The sequence below is a fragment of the Stenella coeruleoalba genome (genome assembly GCF_951394435.1).
Source record: "Stenella coeruleoalba genome assembly, chromosome: 15".
NCBI lineage: Eukaryota > Metazoa > Chordata > Mammalia > Artiodactyla > Delphinidae > Stenella > Stenella coeruleoalba.
The window spans coordinates 14,629,724-14,655,720 of NC_137161.1; the positions used below are offsets into that span (position 1 = coordinate 14,629,724).

At 52.3% G+C, this 25,997-nt stretch overlaps 2 protein-coding genes across 6 annotated transcripts in view; one reads left to right on the forward strand and one right to left on the reverse strand.

Annotated features, from left to right (window-relative positions):
* NCOA5 (nuclear receptor coactivator 5) overlaps positions 1–11,504 on the forward strand; it is a 33,011-nt gene extending 21,507 nt beyond the window's left edge. Inside the window, exons 4-11 of one of the 3 annotated variants that reach the window (XM_079945257.1) lie at positions 1,084–1,220; positions 2,717–2,843; positions 4,713–4,912; positions 6,252–6,572; positions 7,022–7,465; positions 9,267–9,408; positions 10,369–11,119; positions 11,383–11,504. In XM_079945257.1, the coding sequence (XP_079801383.1) occupies positions 1,084–1,220; positions 2,717–2,843; positions 4,713–4,912; positions 6,252–6,572; positions 7,022–7,465; positions 9,267–9,408; positions 10,369–10,453 (1,456 nt within the window). In that variant the 3' untranslated portion in view covers positions 10,454–11,119; positions 11,383–11,504. Of the gene's footprint in view, positions 1–1,083; positions 1,221–2,716; positions 2,844–4,712; positions 4,913–6,251; positions 6,596–7,021; positions 9,057–9,266; positions 9,409–10,368; positions 11,120–11,382 lie in introns of those variants that run through there. The other 2 variants (XM_079945258.1, XM_079945259.1) reach the window with 2 other exon arrangements.
* A 745-nt stretch (positions 11,505–12,249) lies between these two features.
* Positions 12,250–25,997, reverse strand: part of SLC12A5 (solute carrier family 12 member 5) — a gene marked incomplete at its 5' end in the record, with an annotated part of 35,843 nt that continues 22,095 nt past the window's right edge. For 2 of the 3 annotated variants that reach the window (XM_079945255.1, XM_079945256.1), the window contains 15 exons: positions 12,250–12,369; positions 12,580–12,713; positions 12,976–12,990; positions 13,332–13,531; positions 13,623–13,745; positions 14,665–14,772; positions 15,676–15,807; positions 16,463–16,632; positions 17,464–17,659; positions 20,058–20,226; positions 21,771–21,875; positions 22,227–22,346; positions 23,258–23,356; positions 23,668–23,786; positions 24,366–24,540. In XM_079945255.1, the coding sequence (XP_079801381.1) occupies positions 12,278–12,369; positions 12,580–12,713; positions 12,976–12,990; positions 13,332–13,531; positions 13,623–13,745; positions 14,665–14,772; positions 15,676–15,807; positions 16,463–16,632; positions 17,464–17,659; positions 20,058–20,226; positions 21,771–21,875; positions 22,227–22,346; positions 23,258–23,356; positions 23,668–23,786; positions 24,366–24,540 (1,957 nt within the window). In that variant the 3' untranslated portion in view covers positions 12,250–12,277. The remainder of the gene's footprint in view (positions 12,370–12,579; positions 12,714–12,975; positions 12,991–13,331; positions 13,532–13,622; positions 13,746–14,664; positions 14,773–15,675; positions 15,808–16,462; positions 16,633–17,463; positions 17,660–20,057; positions 20,227–21,770; positions 21,876–22,226; positions 22,347–23,257; positions 23,357–23,667; positions 23,787–24,365; positions 24,541–25,997) is intronic. The other variant, XM_079945254.1, reaches the window with a different exon arrangement.

Consider the following 25,997-nt stretch of genomic DNA (forward strand, 5'->3'; position numbering starts at 1 on the left):
TCACACAGATGAATGTGAATGTACATAGCAACACTATTCACGGTAGCCAGAAGGTAGACACAATTCAAATGTCCATCAATAGATGGATAAAAAAATGTGATATATCCATAAAACAATATTATTCAGCCATAAAAAGAAAGGTAATTCTGACACCTGCTACAACCTTGATGGTCCTTGAGAACATTATGCTACGTGAAATAAGCCAGACAGACACAAAAGACAAATACATGTTTTCACTTATATGAAGTATTTAGAAAAGGCAAATTCATAGAGACAAAGTAACAGCAAAGGGGGTTGAGTCTGTGTTCGGGGTGATGAAAAATTATTTATGTGGATTTTTTGATTTTTTTGGTTTTTAACCACAGTTTTTCAAAAGCACAGGGAAGGAGGCTTGGGATGAGGGCATGGAATGGTTCCTCAAAACTAATATCAATCATTGCTACCAGGGCTTCCCTGGTGGCGCAGTGGTTAAGAATCCGCCTGCCAATGCACAGGACGCGGGTTCGAGTCCTGATCCGGGAAGGTCCCACATGCCGCAGAGCAACTAAGCCCCATGCACCACAACTACTGAGCCTGTGCTCTAGAGCCCTCGAGCCACAACTACTGAAGCCCGTGTGCCTAGAGCCCATGCTCTGCAACAAGAGAAGCCACCGCAATGAGAAGCCTGCGCACCGCAACGAAGAGTAGCCCCCGCTCACCACAACTAGAGAAAGCCCATGTGCAGCAACGAAGACCCAACACAGCCAAAAATAAATAAATAAAATAAATAAAATTTAAAAAAATAATAATAATAATAATAATTACTACCAGTTATTTTGTATTTACTTTAGGCCAGAGAGCTTACTTTATGCTGAGAGCTTTCTGTACATCCTCCCAGTCATTTTGGAAGGTAGGTTAACTCAGTCCAGCCACAGAGCTGATAAGCAGTGAGTCCCAGATACTAATTTCGTTTGTCTGATCCCAAAGTCCTATGCCTTACTGTGCCTTACTTCCTCACAGACAACTGGGTCTTGAAGAATTCTCTGTATTTGATTTTTGCAGGATAAGACTTTTAACTTTGCGCACATTTCTGTAACTTTTCAGGAGAGAAGGCTCTTACGACCGATACCTGCGAATGGATGACTACTGCAGGAGGAAGGATGACTCTTACTTTGACCGTTACAGAGATAGCTTTGATGGACGAGGCCCTCCAGGCCCAGAAAGTCAGTCTCGTGCAAAAGGTAAAGTAGCAGAAACAGCACTTAGCACTGGTAGGACACTTTACAAAAGAAAGAGGAAGCTAATAACCAACTGGAAAGGGGCTAATGACTTGGCTAAGCAATTCACAAAAAGAAGAAATACAAATATCCTATTCATGTGTAGAGAACATTCAGCTTGAAAATCATTTTTAAAATGCGAAGTAGTACCGTCATCTGGTTTAGTCATCTAACAAGAAGAAATAAATACGAAATTCCAGCAATAAGAAAAAAAATGAACAAAAGATGGGAGCAGAAGAGGTCATTTGCTTTTTTTTTTGCTCATTGACCAAGTAAAACTGTTTGCATTATCTATGTAGTATGTGGGGTTTTTTGTTTTATTTATAATTTTTACCTAACAGCATCTACTTTTTAGGTAAAGACAAACATGTTTTTTATTGATAAAAGCCTTGATTTTCTCAATATATTCAATACATCTTTAAAGATTTTTAGATTGTTTTACACCTGGTCAAGTTAAGAACCTCTTTTTTTCTTTCTCTCTCTCTCTCTCTCTCTCTCTCTCTCTCTCTCTCACTGCATTGGGTCTTCGTTGCTGCTCTCAGGCTTTCTTTAGTTGAGGCGAGCAGGGGTCACTCTTCGTTGCAGTGCGCAGGCTTCTCACTTCGGTGGCTTCTCTTGATGCAGAGCACGGGCTCCAGGCCCGCGGACCCCAGCAGTTGTGGCATGTGGGCTAGTAGTTGTGGCTTGTGGGCTCTAGAGCACAGACTCAGTGGCTTTGGCGCACGGGCTTAGCTGCTCCACGGCATGTGGGATCCTCCTGAACCAGGGCCCGAACCCGCATCCCCTGCGTTGGCAGGCGGACTCTTAACCACTGTGCCACCAGGGAAGCCCAAGAACGTCATTTCTAATTTGTTACAAAACTTACACTTTACTGCCTGATTTTGTTTGTTTGGGGTGGGGGTTGTGTTTGTTTGTTTACTGCCTGATTTTTTTTAAACAAATTACAATTACCTGTCAATAGGGGACTTAAATAGTTGTCCCAAAAATGAAAATTAGAATAATAATGAAATACCATCTTTTACCTATCAAGTTGGCAGGAGGTTTTTTTGGTTTGTTTTTTGTTTTGTTTTTTAATGACAATACTCAATGTTGACTAAGATGTGGAGAAATAGCACTAGGTGCTCCACCCCTGTGAAAGGATAAATTAGTAACAGCCTTTCTAGAGGGCATTTTGGCAGCATGTATGAGATTAAAACAACCATGCCATTGAATCCAATCATTCCATGTCAATGGATTTATAATAGTAAAAGACAATAATAAGGGTTATTTTTAGGAGGTAGTCTAGAGGATTAATTCAGAGAAGTGTGTGTGTGTGTGTGTGTGTGTGTGTGTGTGTGTGTGTGTGTGTGTGTGTTATGACCTTTGCCTGCAAGTAGTTCAGGATTGAAAATAAGGCCTGTGACTTATTTTTATAGAAAGGCACGGTGCATGTTTCAGTTTTCTCTGGTGTCATCCTGCAGAGCGTTTGAAACGTGAGGAACGGCGTAGAGAAGAGCTTTATCGTCAGTATTTTGAGGAAATCCAGAGACGCTTTGATGCTGAGAGGCCTGTTGATTGTTCTGTGATTGTGGTCAACAAGCAGACTAAGTAAGAACCCTTTGGATATTTTTCCTGAGTGAGGAGAAGGATCAGAAGAGAAATTCAGGTTCCTTGGCAGCTGTACACACTTAACTTGGGCTGTTGTGTACTCTGGCATTGTTATACTGTGTTAACCAGGGTTCTTTCACTTGTAGGTGACAGAAGACCCATTGCAAACTGGCTTAGGCCCAAAGGGAAATTTTTAGTTTGCTTGACTGGGAAGTTCAGGCATGGCCACATACAGGGTCACACTGTCATAAAGACTTGTTCTCTCTGTTGCCTTCACTCTCAGACAAGCTTTCTACTCAAAAAGGCAGAACAGCACTGGCTCTAGACATGTATCTTCTTAGCTCAGCAAACCAGTGGAAAGAGAGCTGCTCTTTCCCATTGCTTCCACCTGAAGTCCTGGAATTGTTTCTCATTGGACTGCCCAGGCTTACTTTCCCATCCCTGAACTATCACTCTGACCAGCAGTGCTGGGATGCCCTGATTGGCCAGGGCTAGGTCATGTGCCCACCCCTAGAGCTAAAAGTGGAATTAGCCCTGTGGAACCATATGGACTGAGTGGGAAAGGGGTGCCTTCCCAAGGAAAATCGAAGGGGAATATATGCTGGTCAGGCAAAGCAATAAATGTCCCCTTTGTGAGACAACACCGAATCCCCAGTACTTTGGAAGGCATACGTCTCTGCATTTGTCAGCCAAGAGCCAGGCTTTCTTTGTGAAGTGCCGTGGCCTTGCAGAGCTGTTAGGTGACCATGCTAGCCAAGCCAGAGTTACAGCAGTATTTTACTGTACCTCTGTTTCACATTCTTTTCCTTGAAGAAGCAGAGTAGAGGTGTAGAAGGGAGTATATAGCAGCTTGCAAGTTTGAGAGTAGCTATGTTCCCTTTCCCCAAGTGGTTAGTAAATAACTTCATGTATTTTCTAGCAGTTTGGGGTTAAAGAGCTAATTTCAAGGCAGAGACTAGGGAAATAGGTGTTGAGACACCAAGCAGCAGGCAGCATTCACAGGCTCTGGGCTGCCTTGTTTAGAAACAGATGCTGCTTTAACTTGCAGATGGCTTTTTTTTTTTGCCCCCCCCCCACTTTTGACTCATGATAATGTCATTTTCTGAGCACCTACTCCGAACTACTACATGCTAGGCACTTAAATAAATTTTTTAATCTTCACAGTAATCCTGTTTCATGTGTATTCACTCATCAAATTTCTTCTATGTGTGACAGGTGCTAGGTCCTGGAGCTGTAATGCTAATAAGCAAACACACATGGCCCCTTCCTCTTGTGGAGCTTATACCCTAGTTGGACAAATGACAGAAATAAATGTATTGGTGATGTGTCTTATAAGAAATATATCAAGGATCTGATTTAGATTGCAGAGAAAGTCAAAGAAGTGACGTATGAGCTGAGCCATATTAATCCTGTCTGACTGGTAAAGAAACTGAGGTTTGTAAGAGGTAAAGGGACCTGCTTAAAGCTTCAACTTTGCAAGTAAATGTTAGTGGTAGGATCCAAGCCTGTCTTTCTAGCATTTAGAACCCATGCTTTTCCCACTATGTTGTGTAGCCTCTACAAAGACGGACATGTGTTACAAGTCTTAGGCATCAGGATGGTGTTTAGGAATGAACATCAGAGTAGAGAATCAAGAGAAGGACCTGGGTACTAAATACTGTGCTATTGGCAACTTTATGTGTGACCATTCTGAGCCAATATAGAGAAGGAATTGGTCTAGATTCTTGGAGCCTGAAGAGGGCGCTAGGGAGACACTGGTAGAGCTGGGATTTGAAGTCTTCATAGGAGCTCACACAGCTAGCTGAGGTGCCACAGTGGGAGTTGGGAGTTGGTCAGGGAGTACTCACTGGGTCCTGTTTGTTTCTACAGAGATTATGCTGAATCTGTGGGGCGGAAGGTTCGAGACCTAGGCATGGTAGTGGACTTGATCTTCCTCAACACAGAGGTGTCACTGTCACAAGCCTTGGAGGATGTTAGCAGGGGAGGGTCTCCCTTTGCTATTGTCATCACCCAGCAACACCAGATTCACCGCTCCTGTACAGTCAACATCATGTTTGGAACCCCACAAGGTATGGAGGCCCAAGCGGGTCAGAATTTCAGAAGTAGTCACTAGTCCATTAATTTTTTTATGCCTTACTCAGAAGCAGCAGGTTTTAGGTAAATGTATTTCAGCTCAAATGTAGTAGGGCCCTTTTATAAGTGCACGGCAGAGACTTGCATAGTCATTTAGTCGTCTGATATTCTTTCACTGGATACAGTTCTGGGCCTGCTGTATATGACGTTATATTTAGCACTTAGGTATATACAGTGATGTGCTGGCAAATGTTTAACAACCAGTTCTGGGGGGGGGCGGTGTGGTTTATAGCATTTGCTGATTTCCATGGTGTAAATACTCCCACTGTGTTCTATATCAAGCTCCCAACATGAAGTCACTTCAGGGCAAGTTGGGAAGAGATGCACACAGTCTGCTCTCACCAGTGAGGGCCGGCTCCAGCGCAGCTCTGGCACATACTACACTGAATGCAATAGAGTCCTTGCTTTCACCAGATTTTCTAATGAGGGACAAAGCATACAACAGGCAATTAGGATACTCTGTAAGTGTGCTAGAGAAGTGGGTGGAGGGGCTGTGAGAACAGGGAGGAGGCCCAGAGTAGGTTCCTTGAAGTCCTTCCCTGAAGTAGCTTTTAGTCCTTTGCTCCCAGATTGTTGAGACTCAGCCAGCTGATTCCCTGCTCGTTGCTTGCGCTCACAGCACAGACCTTTCGCTTTTCCCGCCACCCTGGGGCTTTCTATTTGCCCCACCAGTTTTACCCATAACAATGGAGTGCAGAAGCCTCTCCAGCGGGTCATTTGTCTTTCTGAGGAACAGTCCCTCAGGATGTGTGAAGACATTTCTATCAAGTGCTGAGAAGTCTCACAACGCTGTAAATCATTGTTGCCCAGGGGTGAGGAGAGGAGGTTATTTAGGGTCACAGTTTGATCTTAATCCGTAACCTTTGAACTGATATATTAAAAAAACAGCTCTATTCTTAGGAGCACAGTAGAGAGCCAGGCTTTACAGAAGGGCTTTTTGGACCCCCGTGGCCTGCCTCCTGCGGTTATTCTCCGCATGGTCTTTTTGAATCTGTGAGAGACTGTCATGTTTCTTTGGTTTTTACTACACGTCTGTGATCTAAGAATTCCCCAAAGAACTAGCTCTGTACAAGGGTGTCTGTTGCCCAGCAAAGAAATCCATTCACCTATCTTCCCAACCTTCATCCCCCTCCTCTCCCAACCTCTCCCCATCCCCATCCCAAGGCTTTTTGTCACTGTAATGGTTTTCTTGCTCATCTGAGCTTGGTAGAGTCCAGTAGGTGGGCACTCAGATCTGTCATGGGAGAAAATAACTCAGGTCATTCCCTCCTGCAGAGCATCGCAACATGCCCCAGGCAGATGCCATGGTGCTGGTGGCCAGAAATTATGAGCGCTATAAGAACGAGTGCCGGGAGAAGGAACGCGAGGAGATTGCCAGACAGGCGGCCAAGATGGCCGATGAAGCCCTCCTCCAGGAAAGAGAGCGGGGAGGCCCTGAGGAGGGACTGCGCGGGGGGCACCCTCCAGCCATCCAGAGCCTCATCAACCTGCTGGCCGACAACAGGTACCTCACTGCTGAAGAGACTGACAAGATCATCAACTACCTTCGAGAGCGGAAGGAGCGGCTGATGAGGAGCAGCGCCGACTCTCTGCCTGGTGAGCTACGTGGCAGGGCCGAGGTGAAGTTCTGACTCTGCATTTCTCTAATCCCCAGGCTCTGTTGGGAGGGTGGCAGGCCCAGGGCTCTTGGGGTGGGCAAGGGAAATGAGCGCATCCCTTGGGCTCTCCCGTGGGCCAGCCATGCTGGTGTAATGATAACTTAAGACCTGGGCTCTGCTCTGTAGTTACCGTGGTGGGTGGGTTAGTATGCTGGCTCCCTGGGAACCAAGGTGGACGCCCTTCTTTCTTTAAGTAGTTGTCTGGAGGAATGAAGCTGTTTTCTGGGAACAGCACGTACCATGAAGTGGCCCCTTTGGGAAATTGATGTTATAGTCTGTGTACTGTGTGATTGATGTGATCAGTGATTGTTGTTCTTCCCTGGGCTGCTAAGCCTCCTGCCCATGGAGGGTACTTTCAACCAGATACCTCCTCCTTCTGTCTTGTAGGCCCGATTTCCCGTCAACCACTCGGGGCGACCTCGGGTGCCTCGCTGAAGACACAGCCAAGCTCCCAAACGCTCCAGAGCGGCCAAGTGCTCCCCTCTGCTACACCCACTCCAGCGGCACCCCCCACCTCCCAGCAAGAGCTTCAGGCCAAAATCCTCAGCCTCTTCAATAGTGGCACGGTTGTGGCCAATAGCAGCTCTGCATCCCCCTCAGTTGCTGCCGGAAACACCCAGAACCAGAATTTTTCCATAGCAGCGAACAGCCAGCCTCAGCAAAGATCACAGGCCTCTGGCAATCAGCCTCCAAACATTTTGGGACAGGCAGGATCTGCTCGGAACATGGGCCCCAGGCCTGGGGCTCCTTCCCAAGGGCTCTTTGGCCAGCCTTCCACTCGCCTGGCACCCGCCAGCAACTTGGCTAGCCAGAGGCCCGTGTCTTCCACAGGTATCAACTTTGACAATCCAAGTGTACAGAAGGCTCTGGACACTCTGATACAGAGTGGCCCTGCTCTCTCCCACCTGGTTAGCCAGACCACAGCACAGGTGGGGCGGCCCCAAGCCCCCATGGGATCATACCAGAGGCATTACTGAGGCTAAATCTCAACTACCCCTGGTCCCCTCTTCCTCTGGCCTCCCACCTCTTGCGTTCTAAATAGAGTTATTTGGAAGATGTTCTCTGCACCTCTCCAGGTCCACATCGAATGTCATAAGTTTCTACCATCTGCTCTCTTCTGCCCAAGGCTATGTTGCTTACCCCTTCCAGAGTTCGAGTTTATACTGCACTGGAGGTGTATTTTGGTGGTGGTGGGGTGGGGGTTTGGGGGGTTTTGTTTTTGTTTTTTTGTGGGTTTTTTTGGTAGAAAGTAAATATCTCTGGGGTCATGGGCAGTATAGATGTCTGGGCTCCATTTGTATTTCAGTTGTCTCTCTGTCAGCTGGACGTGGGGCAGGGGAGGAAGAAGCAGCTGAGCCCCAGCTGGGTGAGCTTGGGGTAGCATTTTCATGTTGAAAGCCACTGCCTTTGTTCATTCTGAACCTACCATGGGTGTCCAGCCTCACACAGGCCCACCAGAGCTCGAGCTTCTGCCTGCAGCTCCTGTGTAGGGTTCCAGAGCAGCAGGTTGGGCTTGGTGGGCACAGTGTCCTCTTACCCCATCCCACATGACGTGGGGTCTGCTTGAGGACTCAGAAGCCGGCTGGCTACTCAGCTACTGGAGTTGTTGAGGAGTGGCCAAGCCGGCCACTTTTCTGCCTGACCCAGGGTTGTTGGGTTTTGGTTTTCTCTTTTTTTCTTTTTGACACTCATTTCAATGAAAGATCTCCCGTGGACTGCACAGCTCCAGTCACCAGCAGTTTAACACAAACTGTGAACCTGGGCCCCAGCCACTCTTACCCCTAATATTTCTGTTAGCCTCTCCCTCACCAGTGGTAGTTGAAAGGAATCGGCTCTGAGAAGGCAACTCTAGACTCTGGCAGTGAACACCCTTTTTTTTTTTTTCAGTGATTGCTTTGAGCTTTTGACTCAAAAATCTGGCTCTTGTTCTGTTTTCTAAGCAGCAGGAGATAGGGACCATTTTGATGTCAGACTTTTGGTAGCTGGACATGTTCTTGTTACAGGAGGCTGTTCATAACTTTTGAGCCAGAGTGAAGATACTAGAGGGAGGACTTCTGGCTGCTGCTCTACATGGAAACAAAGGAAGCTGCCCTCTCCCTAGGGATGGTGCTCATTAGAGCCTTGCGGATCAGTCTCAAGGGGCCCCTGGCAGAAACGAGGGAGAGCAGTGACTTCACCTGAGTCCCTGCCAGTGGCTGAGTAAACAGTGGTTTCAAAAACTCAAGGTCCCCAGATGGCAGCATTTTATGTTCTGACCTGTTTGTGTTATATAGTGTTTTTTTCCTCTTTGGAACTTTTGTGTTGTTAATAAGATGAGATGATTACTTTTTAATTAAAACGAAAAAGTGAAAGCTGTGTTGTCTTTCTTGGGTGTGCATATCCGCAGGACCTCTTTGTGAGCGTTCCTTCCCAGAGTTTGAAGGTGAGGTTCCCTGACAGAGCACTGATGGGTTTCGGTCTGCCATGAGCCTGCAGTCAGGCCTCAGAACCTCTTTTAACCCTAGCTTCTCTCCTTATGCAGCTCACCTAGTACAGTTCAGAGCAAAAGCCTGCTGGTTAATTATAATGCTATGTAAACATCCTTGTTTGTGGCAGACTTGCATTGTGTCAGAGACTTATCCTCTTATTCTAGGAAAGGAAAACAGGACTTGTGAAGAGGCCTTTCCTGGCCAAAGGCGAATGGAGAGTGGGGTGCTCTCCTGTTTTGATTTTGTCTCACTTGCCGCCCTCTGTCCAGCCCATTATGCAAGGAGTTGGCAGAAGCAGAGTCACAGGTAGGAGCTCTGGAGAGCATTTAATAGCCCTATCAGGAAATTTGGAGTGGGTGTGGTGAAGTGACTGGCACAAGGCCTCCAGTGGATTAGGGACCAAGATGCTGACATTGCTGAGCCTGACCTAGAAGTGCTCACCATCTCATAGGAGATGTGGGTGCAATGCCCCTGCTGCCAGTGCCTTTGTCCCTCTAGGACAGGGCCCCAGAACTATCAGTACACTAGGCAACCCGCCTGGAGTGGTGGTCAGTGTTTCTGATTAAGAGTCTAGGGTCCTCCTGGAGGGCCACCTTTTAACACCCCTCTTCCCACCTACTAATTCTTCCCCCTGGAGTGTCCAAACAGCACACCTCAGGCTGTGAAGGGTATAATAAAATTATTTTTATTGCATTTTGTGCAGATGGGAGTCTAAAAAATTAATACATAAAAGCTATAAAGCATTAAATGGGAGCATTCAACAATAAAGGAAAGAACCAACCCTCTCCTTTTCATATTGGCACAGAGAACACAAGATCAATACTGAGGCAGAATGCGGAATACTGAAACACATGGAAAGTTAAAGGCAGGCCTAATAATAGTAATAAATACTCTTGATTTGGTTTGCAACCTCTCCTATTTACAAGGGTGTTCAACTTCATTGCATTGCCCTGCACATAGATCGTCTAAAACAAAAGCAACACTAGTTATCACTACAAGGCTATTGAAATATTGCACTCAGAATAAAAGTCACTTGAATGGACATGAAACATCTAGCTACATGATTATAAAGATAATTTGATGAGTGACGTGTGATAACGTTCATAACAAATATTGCACATGTAGCACAGAAAACTTGGGGTTTTGTTGTGGGATGTCTGTTTTCATCAACCGAAACTGCTCTTGCCAACCAGACAGTCTAGGCCCAGATAGTGCAACTTTGGTTCCCTAACTGATGTTAATATACCCCCTTTCCCTTCTACCTAGCCCACCACTTCAGCCCAGGAGTGCTCAGGACCCCAGAAGGCTAGACCCAGCTGCATCTGTCAGAGGGAGGTTCTTTGGAGGATGAGCGTGGGGAGTGCTGGTGTCTGATACCTCCGACTTCTGATTACTACCCGGAAGAATCTATCCAGCCCCCTGATCAAATTTCAGAGGGGCCTTGGCCTAACCGGCAGACATCCAAACCTACCTCCAGCCACACCTGGCCCAGTCTAGGTGGCACCAGCTCCAGCTCTGCCTTGGGCTCAAAGGAAAGGAGGTGGTGAGGTCAGGAGTACCCAGTAGCCTCAGCTCTGGGAGGTGGGCAGGATGTCTAACTAGATGCAAAGTTCAGGGCCCTGGGGCTGAAGGTACTGTACCCAGTCCCAGAGGGCGCTGGAACGAGCATGCAGTGCCTGCCGCCCTTAGTAAGGTGCCCTGGGGGAAGGGAGCCCGGCCAATGCGGTTTCCCTAAGGGTAGAGGGCACCTGCAACCGGGCTGGTGGAGCAGAAGCGCCAAGGACTGGTGTTGGAGAAGCCAAAGGCCTTGGCTCCTAGTTGGAGGAGGGCAGAGAGGCGCTAAGAACAAAGCACATAGCGACTCCAGCCCTCCCCCACGCCCAGGTGCCTGGGAGACGCAGCTAGAGGCAGCGAGGCCGGGCCCCGGGACGCGGAGAAGGCGGCTGGGTCCCCGAGGCCAGAGCTGCCAGATGGACACAGAGGAGGGAGCATCAGGGACAGCGCTGGGGCCTCCCCGGTGAGTCCGGCCCCCAACCCAGAACCGCCCCCGCCTCCCTCATCTGTCCCAGGGAGGAAACTCCAGGGGAAGGGACGCCCTCCAGCTCCCCGATTTCAGTCTTTGGCGAAGAGCCATGGGATAGGAGGAGCAGGCGACAAGCCGATTGAGGAGAGCTGCCTGCTCCCCCAGCGAAGGCACCGGGGCGGGGCTTCCTCGGTGGGGCGAGGGCCTCTCTCGGTTTCTCTTCCTTGAGGAGCGCCCCTCCCCTATCCTGGCCCCAGCTTGCATAAGAGCCGATGAGAAGAGGCTGTGCCCGTCTCTGCAGCCACAGTGGAAGCTCACTCCGCTGGGAGGCGAATCCAGGAAAAGCTGGACACTTGTCTCACTTCGTCTCCGAGAAGAGCTAGAGGGAAGGGTCGGAAGCCAAGGGCGCGAGGAAAGGGTGAGGAGACGTCGAGGGGGTGTCGAGGGACCACGACTCCCGCCTGGGCCTAAAGCACTTTTGCTCTCAAAACTCTCGGACGTCAAGGAAAACCCAGCCTCCCGAGGCCTCCGCCTTCCCTGGGCGCCCCCAGCGGGAGAGCTCGACAGTGGCGAGAAGAGAAGTCCGTTGCGCTTCTAGTCACAGAAATATGGGGACGTTAAAAATACACGCGATGTCTCCTGTACACTATGTATAGGCTCGGCCGGCCGGCGCCTACGGCCGCGCGAAGACAAGTGACGTAGACGGCGGAGCGCAGCCTCCCCACCCCGCGCCCTCCGGGCCGCCGGGGGAGGGGTGCAGAGCGAGGACGGGGCGGGGCGCGGGAAGAGAGGGAAAGGGCCGCGCGGACTACCGGGGTTCCTCAAAGCCCCAGCTCCGCTCCTCTCTGCGCCTCCTCCGACCTTTATTGCAGCGTCTCCTCCGGCGGGGCGAGGCCGGGCTTAGAAAAAGGGCAGCCGGGGCCGACAGGGCGACGCGCCAACGGGGCGCTCGGGGCTCTGGTCTCCGCGCGGGGCGGTCCTCTCCGAGTCAGCCCCGACCGACGTGGCCTCCGGGCTTCAGGCAGCGGGGAAGGGGGCCAGGGCGCGGGCACAGGGTCTGTATGTAAACGGTGACAGCGGCGGGGGGCGCGGCGAGGGCTCCGGGGCCGCGCGGGCCGGACGCGCTCGGGCCCGGGTGGCAGGTCCTGGCTCTCAGGAGTAGATGGTGATGACCTCGCGGCCGCCGCCGCGGACCAGCATCACCCGGTCCAGGTGCTCGGTGAGGACCTCGAGGAACTCCATGTCTGAGCGCCCGTCAAGGAGAAAGACCGTCCCCTTCCCTCCCGTTGGAATTAGGGCCGCGCGTGTTGGGCGCCAGGGGAACGCTGGGTTCGCGTCCCTGTTCGCGGTGCTGATTCTGAAGCAGACCCGTCTCAACTCTTCCTTCCCAGGGCCAGGACCTAAGTCCCCTGACATCCACCTCCCGCTTCCTCCCAATTTTAAGCCCAGGATACAATTTTCGTCACCGTTGCGGTTGCGGGGAGGCCCTGGCATGTTGAGCAAAACAAGCTTGGCGTCCCGGGATTTCTTGACGATGACCTCGTTCAGCCGCACAGCGGTGTGCATGCGCCGCACGTTGGACTGGTTCCTGAGGGAGGGACGGAGGGAGGCACGTAAGGCTGGGAGAAGGGAGAGTTGGATCCAGTCTCCCTTCCAGCCCCCCCACCCCAGCACTGGGCTGCTGGGATCTAGTCCTTGCAAGCCAGGGACCACCAACCCTAGACTTCTCCAAGCTGGGCTATTCAGAGACCCCAGAGGTCAGGGGCACAAACTGAGGGTTCATGGTGGAGTGAGAAGAGGAGGGACCCTGGCCAACCTAGGTGAGAAGTTAAAAATTCTGAAGCACTTACAAGTTCTCCCACTCCCTTCGGGAAACATAAGAGAAGCAAAGAGAGGAAGAAAAAGAGGGGTCAGAAAAAGCAGGAGAAGCTGAGGACTACCTGAGCCACCATCAACCACCCTGTGTGCAAACTGGTCCCGCTCTCCCAGCCCCCCAGGCTTCGCCTTTCCACTGCCTGCCCCAGGGAGTTCTGACCCTTAGCAATCAAGCCCAATCTGAGTCCTCAGATGGGGAAACCAAGACAAGGTCTGGGCGGGGTCTTCCGACTACCAGGCCAGGACCCCTTCTGCTCATTTGCTCTGCCATGGGGAGCAAGGACCCTGTAGGCTCACCCCAGACCCTAGCCCTTAGCCCCCAGGCCCATACGGCTTCATGCTGAAGAAGTCCTTGATGCCCTCTGAGGAGACAGGACTGGGGCCCTTGTTCTTCTCTGCCACAGATTTGTCCTTGGTCCAGGTGAGATGCACTTTCTCTGGATCTGCCTCGCCCTCCCGTTCGGGCTCCTCCCCCGGGGATGGTGAGCTGCTGGGGCAGCTGGGAGCACTCTGGTCATGGATCAGCTGCACCTGAGGGATAAAAGAAGGGACAACATGTGACTCCTTTGGAGGCCAAAGTTCCTGCTCGCACTGGCTGGAGCCAAACCACCCCGCTGCATACCTCCTCTTCCGGCTTCTCCTCGCTGTCACCAGCTGTCTCTTCTGGGACGTTGAGGCGAAGCCGAGTGTTGGCTGGATTCTTTCTCCGGATTGAGCCCCGAGACTCATCTGTGATACTCTGGATCTAGGGAGTGACACATGTTGGTGCCAGCTCTGCTGGAAATCACTACCCATGCCCGCCCTGCAAAGAGCTACCCCCAGAGCTGATGTTCAGCCAGGATGTGCACTTTCGGGATCCCTACCAGTTGTTAAACTATTGCAATGCTTCCACATCAAATAGCTATTGCCGCCACTGACCTGGCCACTCCAACCCCTCTCCAGGACCCCTGACCTCCCCACTATCCAGCAACCAAAGGGTTAACACCTGGTCCAGCTGGGCTCTACCTTAGCACTATGGTCCAGTGCCAGTTCTGATTGGTCATAGCACATGCCATTTCTTACAATTTTACTGTCACCCACCTCCAAGATCTCTTCTGTCCCCAACCCCCAGGGTACCATAGCTCATTTCCCCAAGGACCCCACTCCCTGGGGTGGGGCTTTCATTCAAATGCCAGAAGGCCAGTGGTCCCACATTACCCACACTGGGGAGATCTTACACCCATACCCCATGAGAGCTCATCATTGTTACCCCTGAGAACCCAGTTGGAGGTTTGCCCCCAACTCTCATCATCAGCTGCATCCTGAAATATCCATCTGTTACCCACTCTCTAAGCCTCTCGAAGGGTCTGTCACATAATCCCTTGTCCCCCACACTGGCAGCCCACGCCCCTGAGGAATCATCCATACATATTTAACATCCACTATTCTCCCTTGGGCCCCAGAAGTCACATAGTGAGCGGAAGATCTGTCACGCATGCCAAAGCCCCTCTGCATCCTGGCTGGGAGGCTTGAGAGATGCAGCCGCTGTGTGTACCCCTGCTGCTGGGGAACCCAGTGCCAGAAGGTGGCAGTGCCAATGGCCAGGAGTGGGCCATCCCAAACCTGTGCACGCCCAGAGCTGGCAGCAGCTTGAGACTCTCCGAGCCCAGCCAGGGCAACCTCACCTCCCTCTCCCGCTCATTCTTGGTTAAATGCATCTGCTTGAGGATCTGGGAACGCTGCTCCATCACCAGCGTCTTCTCGTAGGTGTAAGCGGAGATGTCGCTTTCATGCTGTGGGCAGGCAGGGGTGGAGATGGGGTGGAGGAGGGGAAAGGGGGGGAAAGTACGAGCTTCGGTGCAAGGCCAAGGGGAGGGAGGCAGGCCCCCTTCTTTCTGCCAACCTAGGGTTTCCCTATCCAATGACCTAGTTTAATCAACAGTTGTGGGAGGCAAGGACGAAGCAGAGGGCGATTCTCTTTGGAGGCAATGCGGCTCATTCCCTCCTCAGCCAAGCACAGGACTGGGCGAATGAATGGGTGAATTAATGAATGAGTGGATTAATTAATTACCTGGGTGAATGGAGATGGGGGAGAAATATAAAAAGGAACACAGAGATGAATGAATTTTGTACATGGATGAATGGATGAGTGAGTGAATAAATACATTAATGGATATGTGGGTGGATTAATGAATACACAGAGAGATGGGTAAATGGATAAATAAGCTGAGAGAAATGGACAGACAAGAGGCTGTAGCATGTAAGTGCGAGGAGCATGGACTCTAGAGCCAGTCTGCTTGGGGTTGAATCCTGGCCCTGCCACTTAGTGTGTGTTCGGGGCAAATTACTTAACCTTTCTGTGCCTCAACTGCCTAATCTGTAAAATGGAAATGCTGATAATTGTATCTATTTCATTGATTGCTGTGAGAAGTAATATACATAAAGTGCATAGTACAGTGCCTCACACGTAGTAAGCATTATTAGACATGGCTATTCTTACGAACGAGAGGAGGGTGTATGGATGGATGGATGGATGGGCTCTCGGGTGAATACGTGAGAGGCTAAAAAGTGGATGCAGGGAAGGGATCCAGCATCACAAGCTGATGGGAGTTGGAGTTCCCCATTTGGTTCTGGGGCCAAAGGGAAAGAGTCCAGAAGGGATTCCAAAACGTCAGAGGTGGCTCCTGGGGACTCACCATCTCCACCACTTCGACCTCCGCGGTGATACGTAAATGGTACAGAAATGTGGTCAAATCCTTCTTCATCTGGATGCTATTGTCGTCCATCTGGGCCACAGTGAAGATTCGCATCTTGCACTTCCGCCAGACCTGGAGTGGTGAAGGGGACCCAGAAAGGTCCAGCCCAGGTGCAGTGCGGAGACCCAGGGCCAGAACGTAGACAGGACCCTGTCCCTCACCCTTCCCACGCACCTTCCCACACATACATGCAGCCCCCCAGTCCTCTATCTCAGCGGCCACTCCCTACAAAAACGCCTCTGCGGGGCTTCCCTGGTGGCGCAGTGGTTGAGAGTCCGCCTGCCGATGCAGGGGACACGGGTTCGTGCCCTGGTCCGGGAGGATCCTACATGCCGCGCAGCGGCTGGGCCCGTGAGCCATGGCCGCTGAGCCTGCGCGTCCGGAGCCTGTGCTCCACAACGGGAGAGGCCACAACAGTGAGAGGACCGTGTACCGCAAAAAAAAAAAAAAAAAAAAAAAAAAAAGTTTTGAAAAACGCCTCTGCGTAGATGAGGGTCCCCTCATTAAAGCATCACTCGATTGAGTTAAACATTGCTCTCCTTTATAGTTCAAGGACATCTGCAAGGGGAGACACCTTCAGTTCCAAGCACCTCAGAATTAAGGAGGGGATTGGAGCCCTTTCCCAGGAGCTCACGTGGAGGCTGGCCCCTTCCGGAGCCCAGAAACCCCGCCCATGGATGTGGGCGCGAGCACGCGCGGACGCTCACTCACGCACACGCATGCGCACCTTGTGGTGCCGCAGCAGGAAGGGCAGCAGCATGAGCATGCCGCCGTCGTGCACAATCCACCAGACGTCGATGCTGCCCTCCGAGAAGCGCTCCGGGTTACCAGGAAACATGGAAACGTTCTTGGTGACCAGCAGAGCCAGGTGACCGGCCGTGGTTTCCCGGACCAGCTCTGGAGGAGACCAAAGAGATGGCCAGACGGTAAAACAGTGACCCTGGTCCCCTTCTGGCACCCAGCACCCCACCCCCACCCCATCCCGCCTTGGTCTTGGGCTGAGGAGTCAGAAAAACCCCACCTACCTGGGCCTCATCGCTTGTTTGAATTTGGGGAAGCCTCTCTGGGCCTCCGTTTCCCCACCGTTCAAGTGGTGATAACAACACCTGCCCTTTCTGATTAAGAACTCGACCATGCAGGGCTCACTTAATCCTCCCAACCACCTTCTAACTAGGATCTACCGGTAAAGCCGCCTCAGGGTTTACCAGCTGCGTGACCTTAATCTCTCCGTGCCTCAGTTTCACACCAATAAAATGGAGACAGCAATGCCTAGCCCTCACAGGCCTGCTGAGAGAATGAGAGAAAGCCTCCACTTGTCTGGCACACAGAACACAGTCTGTAAGTGTTAGTTATTGTATTACTTAGTACCCACTACTACCAAGGCATCTGATGCCCAGAGAGGGTGAGGCACTTGTGAACAGTCACACAGCGAGGAAGGGCCAGAGGGGAGATGTAGACCCGGGCCTCAGCGACTTCAAAGCTGTAGCTCTTCCCACTCCCTGCACTGTCTTCCTGCCAGCGTTGTGAACCCTGCCGGAGCCAAGACTGTCTCCTCCACACCTGAGTCCCTGGGCTCCCCGCACAGTGCCTGGCACATGGGAGGCTTTGAACGCCATCACCTGCATATGCCGACTCCATACCTGTTACGCCTGGGAAATGATCCCCAGGCCCAAAGAAGGACCCCCCACACACCCAGCCCTCTACCACCCCAAGCCCACACCGCTTTACCAATGAAGTTCCTCCACGTCTGATGAGCTTCCTTCTGCCGCCAGTTTCGGGGCCAGCCAACAAGCACGGTGTTGTGCTGCAGCCCCCCGAGGCCCCCGGACTGAATCAGGTGGGACACGCCATCTCGCAGGTTGGAGGAGATCACTACCTGGCAGAAGCCCTTCACCTTCTCTGCCTCCATCAGGCGCCGGATGGACTGCGGGGAGGGGAGGGCTCTGAAAAGGACTAGCCTCAGGCCTCCCTAGCCCTGCCCAGCCCCTTGCAGCCTCCCTAGCCCCCATCTCTCCCCGCCATCAACCCTCCATTCCTGAAGCTCAGCTCTGAGCATGTCGGCCTCTGGCACCCCATCACCTATGGCCCCCGTTCCCCGCTGCTCAGTCAGAGCTCTTCATGTTGGGACACCACGCTTCCCACCGCCCTGCCGTTGCTCACACAGTCCCCCTGCAAGCTCTCACCCACCACCCAGAGCCCCTCCCCGGCCGACCCCATTGTCCATGACACTCTGCCTGGCCCAACTCAACCATCACCTTCCTCAGACACCACCCGTCCACCCAAACCACGATGAAACTGGGCCCCTCTGCATAGCCAGACAATTTGGTTTTTAACAGTTTTTAAAAGTCAGCATGACAGTAAGCATTTAAAACGCACATTCAATCTGCACAATGAGGGAAGTGTTCTATTACTCTCACTTTATAAGTAAGGAAATTGAGGCTCAGAGAAATTAAGACTTGCTTCAGGCCATACAGATAATGGATGTTACTGTAGAAGTTCAAGTCCAGGGGTCTGACTCCATCCTTCACACTCTTAACCAAGCCTCTGATGTCAAACAGAAAGGACTCCTGGGCTTCCCTGGTGGCGCAGTAGTTAAGAATCCCCCTGCCAATGCAGGGGACATGGGTTCGAGCCCTGGTCCGGGAAGATCCCACATGCCGCGGAGCAACTAAGCCCATGGGCCACAACTACTGAGCCTGCGCTCTAGAGCCCATGAGCCATAACTACTGAGCCTGAATGCCACAACTACTGAAGCCCACGCGCCTAGAGCCCATGCTCCGCCACAAGAGAAGCCACCGCAATGAGAAGCCCACGCACCGCAACGAAGAGTAGCCCCCGCTCGCCGCAACCAGAGAAAGCCCGCGCACAGCAACAAAGACCGAACGCAGCCAAAAATAAAGAGAGAAAAAAAAAAAGAGAGGGCTCCTATTTCTATCTCTGCCCCCGCCTGTTTAATTCAGCATGCAGTGGCTGAGAATGCGCTGTGCACCGGGCCAGGCCCCAGGGGAGATGGAGAGGCACAAGACCAAACCCCAGCCCTCAAGCTGGTCACAGGCTGGTGGGGAAGACAGAACGTACACAGAAGGCTCTCAAGCCCACCTGAGGTTGACAGGTGCTACGTTAGAGTTAATAACTGCAGAGCAATGTTGGGCAAATCACCTCCCTCTATGAGCCTCAGATTTCTCATCAGTCAAATGGGCATCGTGACAGCTACCTCGTCCAGGAAGAGGGTGGATGACATAACATGATGCGAGTAGAGCTTAGTATATACAGCCTGAGAGATCCTAAACACTCAACACGTTCTATTGCTCTGCAGTTATTCACTCTAACCTCGGACGGGTTTAGAGCCTTCTGTGTGTGTTCTATCTTCCCCACCAGCCTGTGACCACCTTGAGGGCTGAGATTTGGTCATCTACCTCTCCACGTCCCCCGGGGCCTAGCCTGGTGCCTGGTACACAGCACATTTGCAGCCACTGCAAGTTGAATTAAATGGACCAGTGGAGGCCTCCAGCCCAGGGCCCTGACAGATCAGTGTGAACGGCCCAGTGAGGCAGAAACAGCAACTGTCGCAAGCCATTAGGTGTGTCCCTCCCCCTCTCATCTCACCTCCCTCAGGCCCCCTTTCCTCTCTCCACTTCTAGCCATGGCCCCGAGAGGAGAGAGACCTGAATCGCCGACAGAACCCACTTCCTCTGTCACCCACCAGACACCTGTTAATGACGCTTAATGCAGAGCCCAGCTGCCCCAGCCCACACTGGCTGTGTACACTGCTCTGTGGACATGGACCAGGGGATTAGAACAAGAGCAGGTGACCCAGAGTCAGGGACCCGGGTTCAAATCCTGACTATGCTTCCAGCCACCTTTGTGACTTCCAGCAAGCTGCTTTCCGTCTCTGGGCCTCTGTTTCTCCCTGGGCCAAACAGGGGTATTCACCCTGCCGACTCCACTTGGTGTGGGGACCAAAAGGGTCCACCTATGTGAAAACGCTTTAAAAGATTTATGCTTCGGCAGGTGGAGAAGGGGTCTAGCAGTTTTAATGTGAGTCTCTGTTTTCTGTCCTTAAACAAATGACCTGACTTCTCTAAGCCTCAGTTTCCTTATCCATAAAATGGGCACTTCCGGCTCTGATCGTCTTTGGTTCTGCGAGTTGGATTCTAAGGAACTCACTTGCTGAGCCCTTGGACTCCTCTTCTAAGGAAGAGGACAGAAAAGCCTGAGCTCCAGCTGATGGCAAAGGTGGCAGGAGGGAAAGTGGAAAGGAGCAAGGACTGCCTTCCTGAGTGCTGCATCCTTCCGCCCTCCCCACCAGGGCCTCTACTTACCTCCTCCGCCCGCTGGGCCTGGGGATGGTTGTCCAGAAAGGTGCCCTCAAGGACAGAGCCCACAATGGTCAGGCCCTTCCCTGCCTTGAGCTGGGAGGTCAGCGAGAGCAGCTGTGGATGTGCCACGTTCTGGTCTTGGTCCACACGCACCAGCACCAGCAGCTGTGGCCTGAAGAGGGTGCAAGGTCACATGATCCATCCACCACCTACCCAACCGCCATAAACTCATACACCCGTACGCCATACGCTGGTGAGTTCACTAACCACACGACCTCCATACTCCTGTCCACCTATACACCCACCACCCACCCATCCACCTACACATCCATCCATCCATTGCCTTGAGTATCAAGACATCCAACCATCTCCCACACATCTGTCCATCTACCCACCCATCCATCTCTCCATCTACCTCACTCACCCATGTTTCCATCCACGCCCCCACCCATTTTATCCTTCAGTTATCCACTCATATCCATGTTAATTTACCTACACATCCTTCTACCGCCATCCATTCACACATTCACCTATTCACCCCACCACCCTCCCATACATATACACATTCAGCCATCTACCCATTGATTTATCTGTTCATTTCCTTATTCATTTAGCCACTGCAGCCAGCCAGCCACCATCAATTTAATAGCTTTCTCTAAACACCTACTCTGGGCTAGACCCTGTGCTAAGCATTTGAGGATTCACAGACAAATTATGCAAAGCCCCAGTCTCTGGAAGCCCAGTTTAGTAGACATCAGCAAGGACAAGCCAACGATGTCCTAGGCATAGTTCAGGGTTCCAGGCCTTACTCTTAGCAAAACGAACCTGAGGGAGAAGAAGGAGGGATTGGCCTTGCAGAGCAATTAGTTAGAAAGCACCCTGGGGGGCTTCCCTGGTGGCGCAGTGGTTGAGAATCTGCCTGCCAATGCAGGGGACACGGGTTCGAGCCCTGGTCTGGGAGGATCCCACATGCCGCAGAGCAACTGGGCCCGTGCGCCACAATTACTGAGCCTGCGCGTCTGGAGCCTGTGCTCCGCAGCAAGAGAGGCCGCGACAGTGAGAGGCCCGCACACCGCGATGAAGAGTGGCCCCCACTCGCCGCAACTGGAGAGAGCCCTCGCACAGAAACGAAGACCCAACACAGCCAAAACTAAATAAATAAATTTTTTTTAAAAAAGCACCCTGGGCTGAGAGGCAGGAGGTGAAGATTCTGGGTCCAGTTCTGCCTTCCATGACCCCTGAGACCTTCTCTAGGCCCTGACTGTCACGTGAATAAAATGGAGATTGTTATTCATCTAGAGATTTCTAAGAGGCCCCATAACTCTCAAGGTGGAAGATTCACCTCTCCCAGAGCAAATGCTACACGATACTGCGTTTACCTGTCTGTGCGCATGCCTTGTCCACGGAACTGTGAGCTCACTACATCCCCAGAGACAGGAAGGGGGCAGGGCATAGATCACACGTTCGTATATTTTTTCTAACACATGATGGAATGAATGGATGGATGGATAGATGGTCAGGAGACTGGCCTGGCGGGTGGGGTTTCGGAGAACAAATGTCTGGAACTCAGCTCAGCCTCGGTGTTGTAGGTGGGAAGGGTTCAGACAAGGCTGAACACCACTCAGCAACCCCAAAACAAAGCAAGCGGGGTGGGTTGGGCCCTGCTCCCTGCCTCTCCCCCCGCTGAGCCCTCACGCTTGTGCCTCCACCACTGACCTCCAGTTCTTGGTGTGCGGGGGCCCTTCCTCTAGGCGTAACAGGGCGTAGCGAGCCGCACTGAGAGACAGGCCTCGGATGCCATCGCCCCACTCCTTCTCCGCCCTGGGGCCGGGAAGGGGGATCGCAAGAGGCAGAAAGCCAAGGAGAGTCAGGGAGAGCCGTCCACCCCGAAGTGGCCACCCCAGCACAGAGCCGTCTATCTCAGGCTCAGAAAGGAGGTCGCTCCTGCCACCTCCATTTCTCAAAGCTTCAGCCCCTCCCTCTGCTCCTGTTCCGTCTCTCCCCATCCCATCCCATCCCCCTTTGCCCTCCACTCTAGTGCCACCTTCTCCCACTTCCTGCCTCATCTCCCCGACCGCCCCACCCCCGAGCACTCATCACCCCTCTCTCTCCCCTCCTCACCTCCTCCCATCCCTCAATCTCGCCCAGCCCTCCCCACTTCCCCGCGCTTACCCACGGTACTCGATATACTTGTAGATGAGCCCAGCAATGAGCATGGCCACCAAGGCATAATACCAGGAGCAGATGAACATGAGGGCCAGGCAGAGGCTCATGCCCAGGAACGAGAGTGTCCTGGACAGGGGGAGGAAGGGCCAGCCTCTGAGCCCTGGTGGGGCTGTCACTGGTGCCTGGGCTCAGACAGCAGGAGTTAGATGGGGCGGGGCATGGGCAAGACCGGGGAGGCTACAGCCAGGTCTAGGGGAAATCACACCGTCATCTCCATGAGCACCACGGGGACGTGGGGCCTCTGGATGAACGAGCAGCCAGGGCACCTCCCCTCGCCCCACCCAACTCCTAAGTCACCACCCTGCCCTGTCCCAGTGCCTTAGACCCTGCCAGACCGCCCTGCCAGGGAGGTTCTGAGGCAGGAGTGTCTGGAGAAAGTTGGAGGCAAGATCTCCCAGGAGGAATGTGACCCCAGGGAAGAGGTGACTGGCACAGCAGTAGCACTGAGATGGGGGGCAGGCAGCCTGGGTTCTGGGCCAGGTGTACCATAGTCTTGCTGGGTGGCCTTAGGCCACCTTTCCCTATTGGAGCCTCCGTTTCCCTTTGGTAGAACAAGCATGATCATTCCTGCCCTGTCTGCCCCACAGGCCTATTGTGAAGATAAGGAGCCGTCAAGGAAAATGATCAGAAGTCCAGCCCCCGTAAGGAGCATCTTCCGTGCACCAAGCAGTGTAATGCTTACAAGGGCCTATGAGGTAGGTGCAGTTATTGTCCCATTTCACAGCTGAGGAAACTGAGGTTTCCTTGTCAAGACTGGAAGGTGTTGCACACTATTGACAGGAGAGGGATTCTGGCTGAGACCGTTTATACAGTGTTGTGTTATTACTTGTGATTATAAGGAGACCTTCTCCAGGACTTTTCTCATGCTAGTTGTGAAAAGTGGAGTTTGGGATCCTTAGACCTGGAGGGGATGGGCTGGGGTGAGGGGGAGAGGAGAGGACGGTCCTCTGGGGCAGGGAGGGGGAACGGGCACCCACCAGTGGTAATAGCGAAAGCGTGGCCGCCAGTTGGGCGTCCTCAGCAGCGTCTGTACCGCACAGGCCAGGTTCACAAACATGTAGCACATCAGAAAGAACCTAGAACACGGAAAGGTCCCAGGAGAGACAGAGATGCAAGGGGAGACAGTCAGAAGCACAGGGAGAGACAGGAAAGGGAGAAAGAAACTGCGGAGATGGCCAAGTCATCGGCTTAGGAAGAGGTTCAAAGGCCAAATCCCCTTACAACATGCCCTGGTGCATGTGGGGGTGAATCTCCGTATAACAAAGGACAGGTTTCTACGACAGTGGGGCTGTTAAAGTGTTTGGGTGGGCTGTCCAGGGTCACAGCTGAAGGACCCAGGTAGAGAGACCCCCAGAGATGATGGGGAGGGCAAGAGGCCAGCACGCACATAGAGAGGATGGGGGCGACCTCGTCCAGGGACGCAATGAGGATGCCAATCTCGCAGATGCAGGCGGTGAGAAGCAAGGCCCACGTTGGCTCTCCGTTGGCTTTGCCGTGGCCGAAAACCTGAGGACAGAGCAACCATCACAGGGGGCTGAGACCTTAGGACTTCTTGTGTCTCTGTTCCAGTCTTGGAGACCAGTACGGCAGAGGCAGGGAGAGGATGCTGTATTTCTCATCCTTTAAATGTACCCAAGGGGATACCAGGTTTTTGCCGTATCTTGCCCACTCTGACATTGGTACCCCAGTGCAGTGCAGTTCAAATGATCCCTGAAGGGGAAAAGGAGGGGACACGTGGATGAGGAGCTGCAGGGGGCCAGCAAGCAGCCGTGACTGAGTTTACCATAAATCTTTTTTTTTTTTAAGTACCACAGAGAGCACCCTCCTCTTACTTGCCCTTTGGCTGCCTCCCTGAGCCCCTGCCCAATCACGAGGCCAAAGGAGGACCATTCATTTTTCCCCTAAGCGTGGACAACCCTGCCCAAAGAGATGGCCCTGATGTTGGGCCCAAAGGCACACCCGTTCTTCTTAGTGGCGGCACAGAGCAGCAGGGCCCTGCTCCCTGGGTAGCCGCCCTGGGCAGGGGCCTGGCTGGCTGGTGTAGGCGGTGGACTGCTGTCCCCACACCCTGCCCCTGCCGCTGACCTGCAGGAAGGGCACTATGCCATCGCGGGAGATGGCCTGCAGCAGGCGTGGAGCCCCCGTGAGGCTCTGCAGCCCAGCCCCGCAGGTGGAGAAGAAGGATCCGATGACGATAACCCAGGGGGACGGCCAGGCCAGGGTGCCCACCACCAGGTTGCCATTCACAGCTTCGCCAAACCTGGAATGAAGCAGCAAAGGGACAAGAGATGCTGGGTGAGCACCGCTACCTGGATTTCCAAGGTCTCCCGCACAAACTGCGGGACCAACTGTACGTCCACTATGAGGCTAGGCTGTGCAGGGGAGAGGGGACAGACAAAGCCCCTGATGACCTGGGCACTTTCTGTCTGTGTGACCTTGGGCGAGACATTCAACCTCTCTGTGCCTCAAATTCTTCAGCTGTAAAGTGCGGATCGTTATAAACCTATCTCATACAATTGGTGGGACGAATAAGGAGATAGCATATGTAAAATACTTGGCACAGTGCCTGCTACGTGGTACTAAGAGTGACACTATTTTTTTTTATTGAGGTGTAGTTGATATTCAAGATTATTTAAGTTTCAGGTGTACAACATGGTGGTTCACAATTTTTAGAAGTTGTACTCCACTTATAGTTATAAAATATTTGCTGTATTCCATGTGCTGAACAATATATCCTTGTAGCTTATTTATTTTGTACATAGTAGTTTCTACCTTTTAATCGCCTGCCCTTATCTCGCCCCTCCCCCCAATAGTGATTCCAGTACGAGGTCAATTGTGTGATACTGTGTCATCCTGGGCAGATGTCTCAAACTATTAGAACCTCAGTGTCTCCATCTGAAAACTGGGGGTTCTGGCCTCATCGTGTAGTGATGGTATGTGGTGTGAGGATCAAGAAAAGCATTTTCGAACAATGACACTGTCTTCAAATGGAAGATGCTGCCTCAGTAGGTAGAGAGAGCCCTGTCCCTTCAGTGTGCAAGCAAAGGTACACTCAGATGGGCCGTTGCTAAAGGACTTCAAGAAGCAGATGAAAGATTATCCTGAATGACCTGCCGAATCCCTTGCAATCTTGTGGGAGGTCTGCGATGAAATGAAATGAGATAAATGGAGGTTAAGTTGCCCTAAAAGCTAATAGGTGTAATATATGCGAATTGCCTATTTGGCCAGGTCACCTCCCTACTTAAAATCCTTCAGGGTTTCCCCCATTTTTTATAAAGTAAAGCTCCAGTTTCCTGGTGCCAAAACCCAGGCGTCCAGGACTGGCCCTAGCCTAGGTCTCCAGCCTCATGTCCCCACTTCCTGGAAGCCAGAATGGCGCCTCGGAAACTGACTTCTGTGACAGGACCTCCTGTCTCACCCCGCTGGTCGTGTATGCACACACCCTCCAGAGCTGTGTGCTCCAGAAGCTCTGAATGCTTACAGCCACTGGTACCTACATGCGTGCGCGCGCACACGCGGCTCTGGGTCCCCTCTACTTTGGCCATGCTGTTCCCACTGCCTGGAGTGCCCCTCCCCCTCCTACTTTCCTAGGTAGTCTCTACCACTCAGCGCGTAAAGTGGGAAGGAGAGATGAGAAAGCGTGTATAAGGCACTCCCACAGCATCTCCTCTTGCCCGACCCTCTGGGACTGGATCGCAGCCTCCATAACCCCCAGGC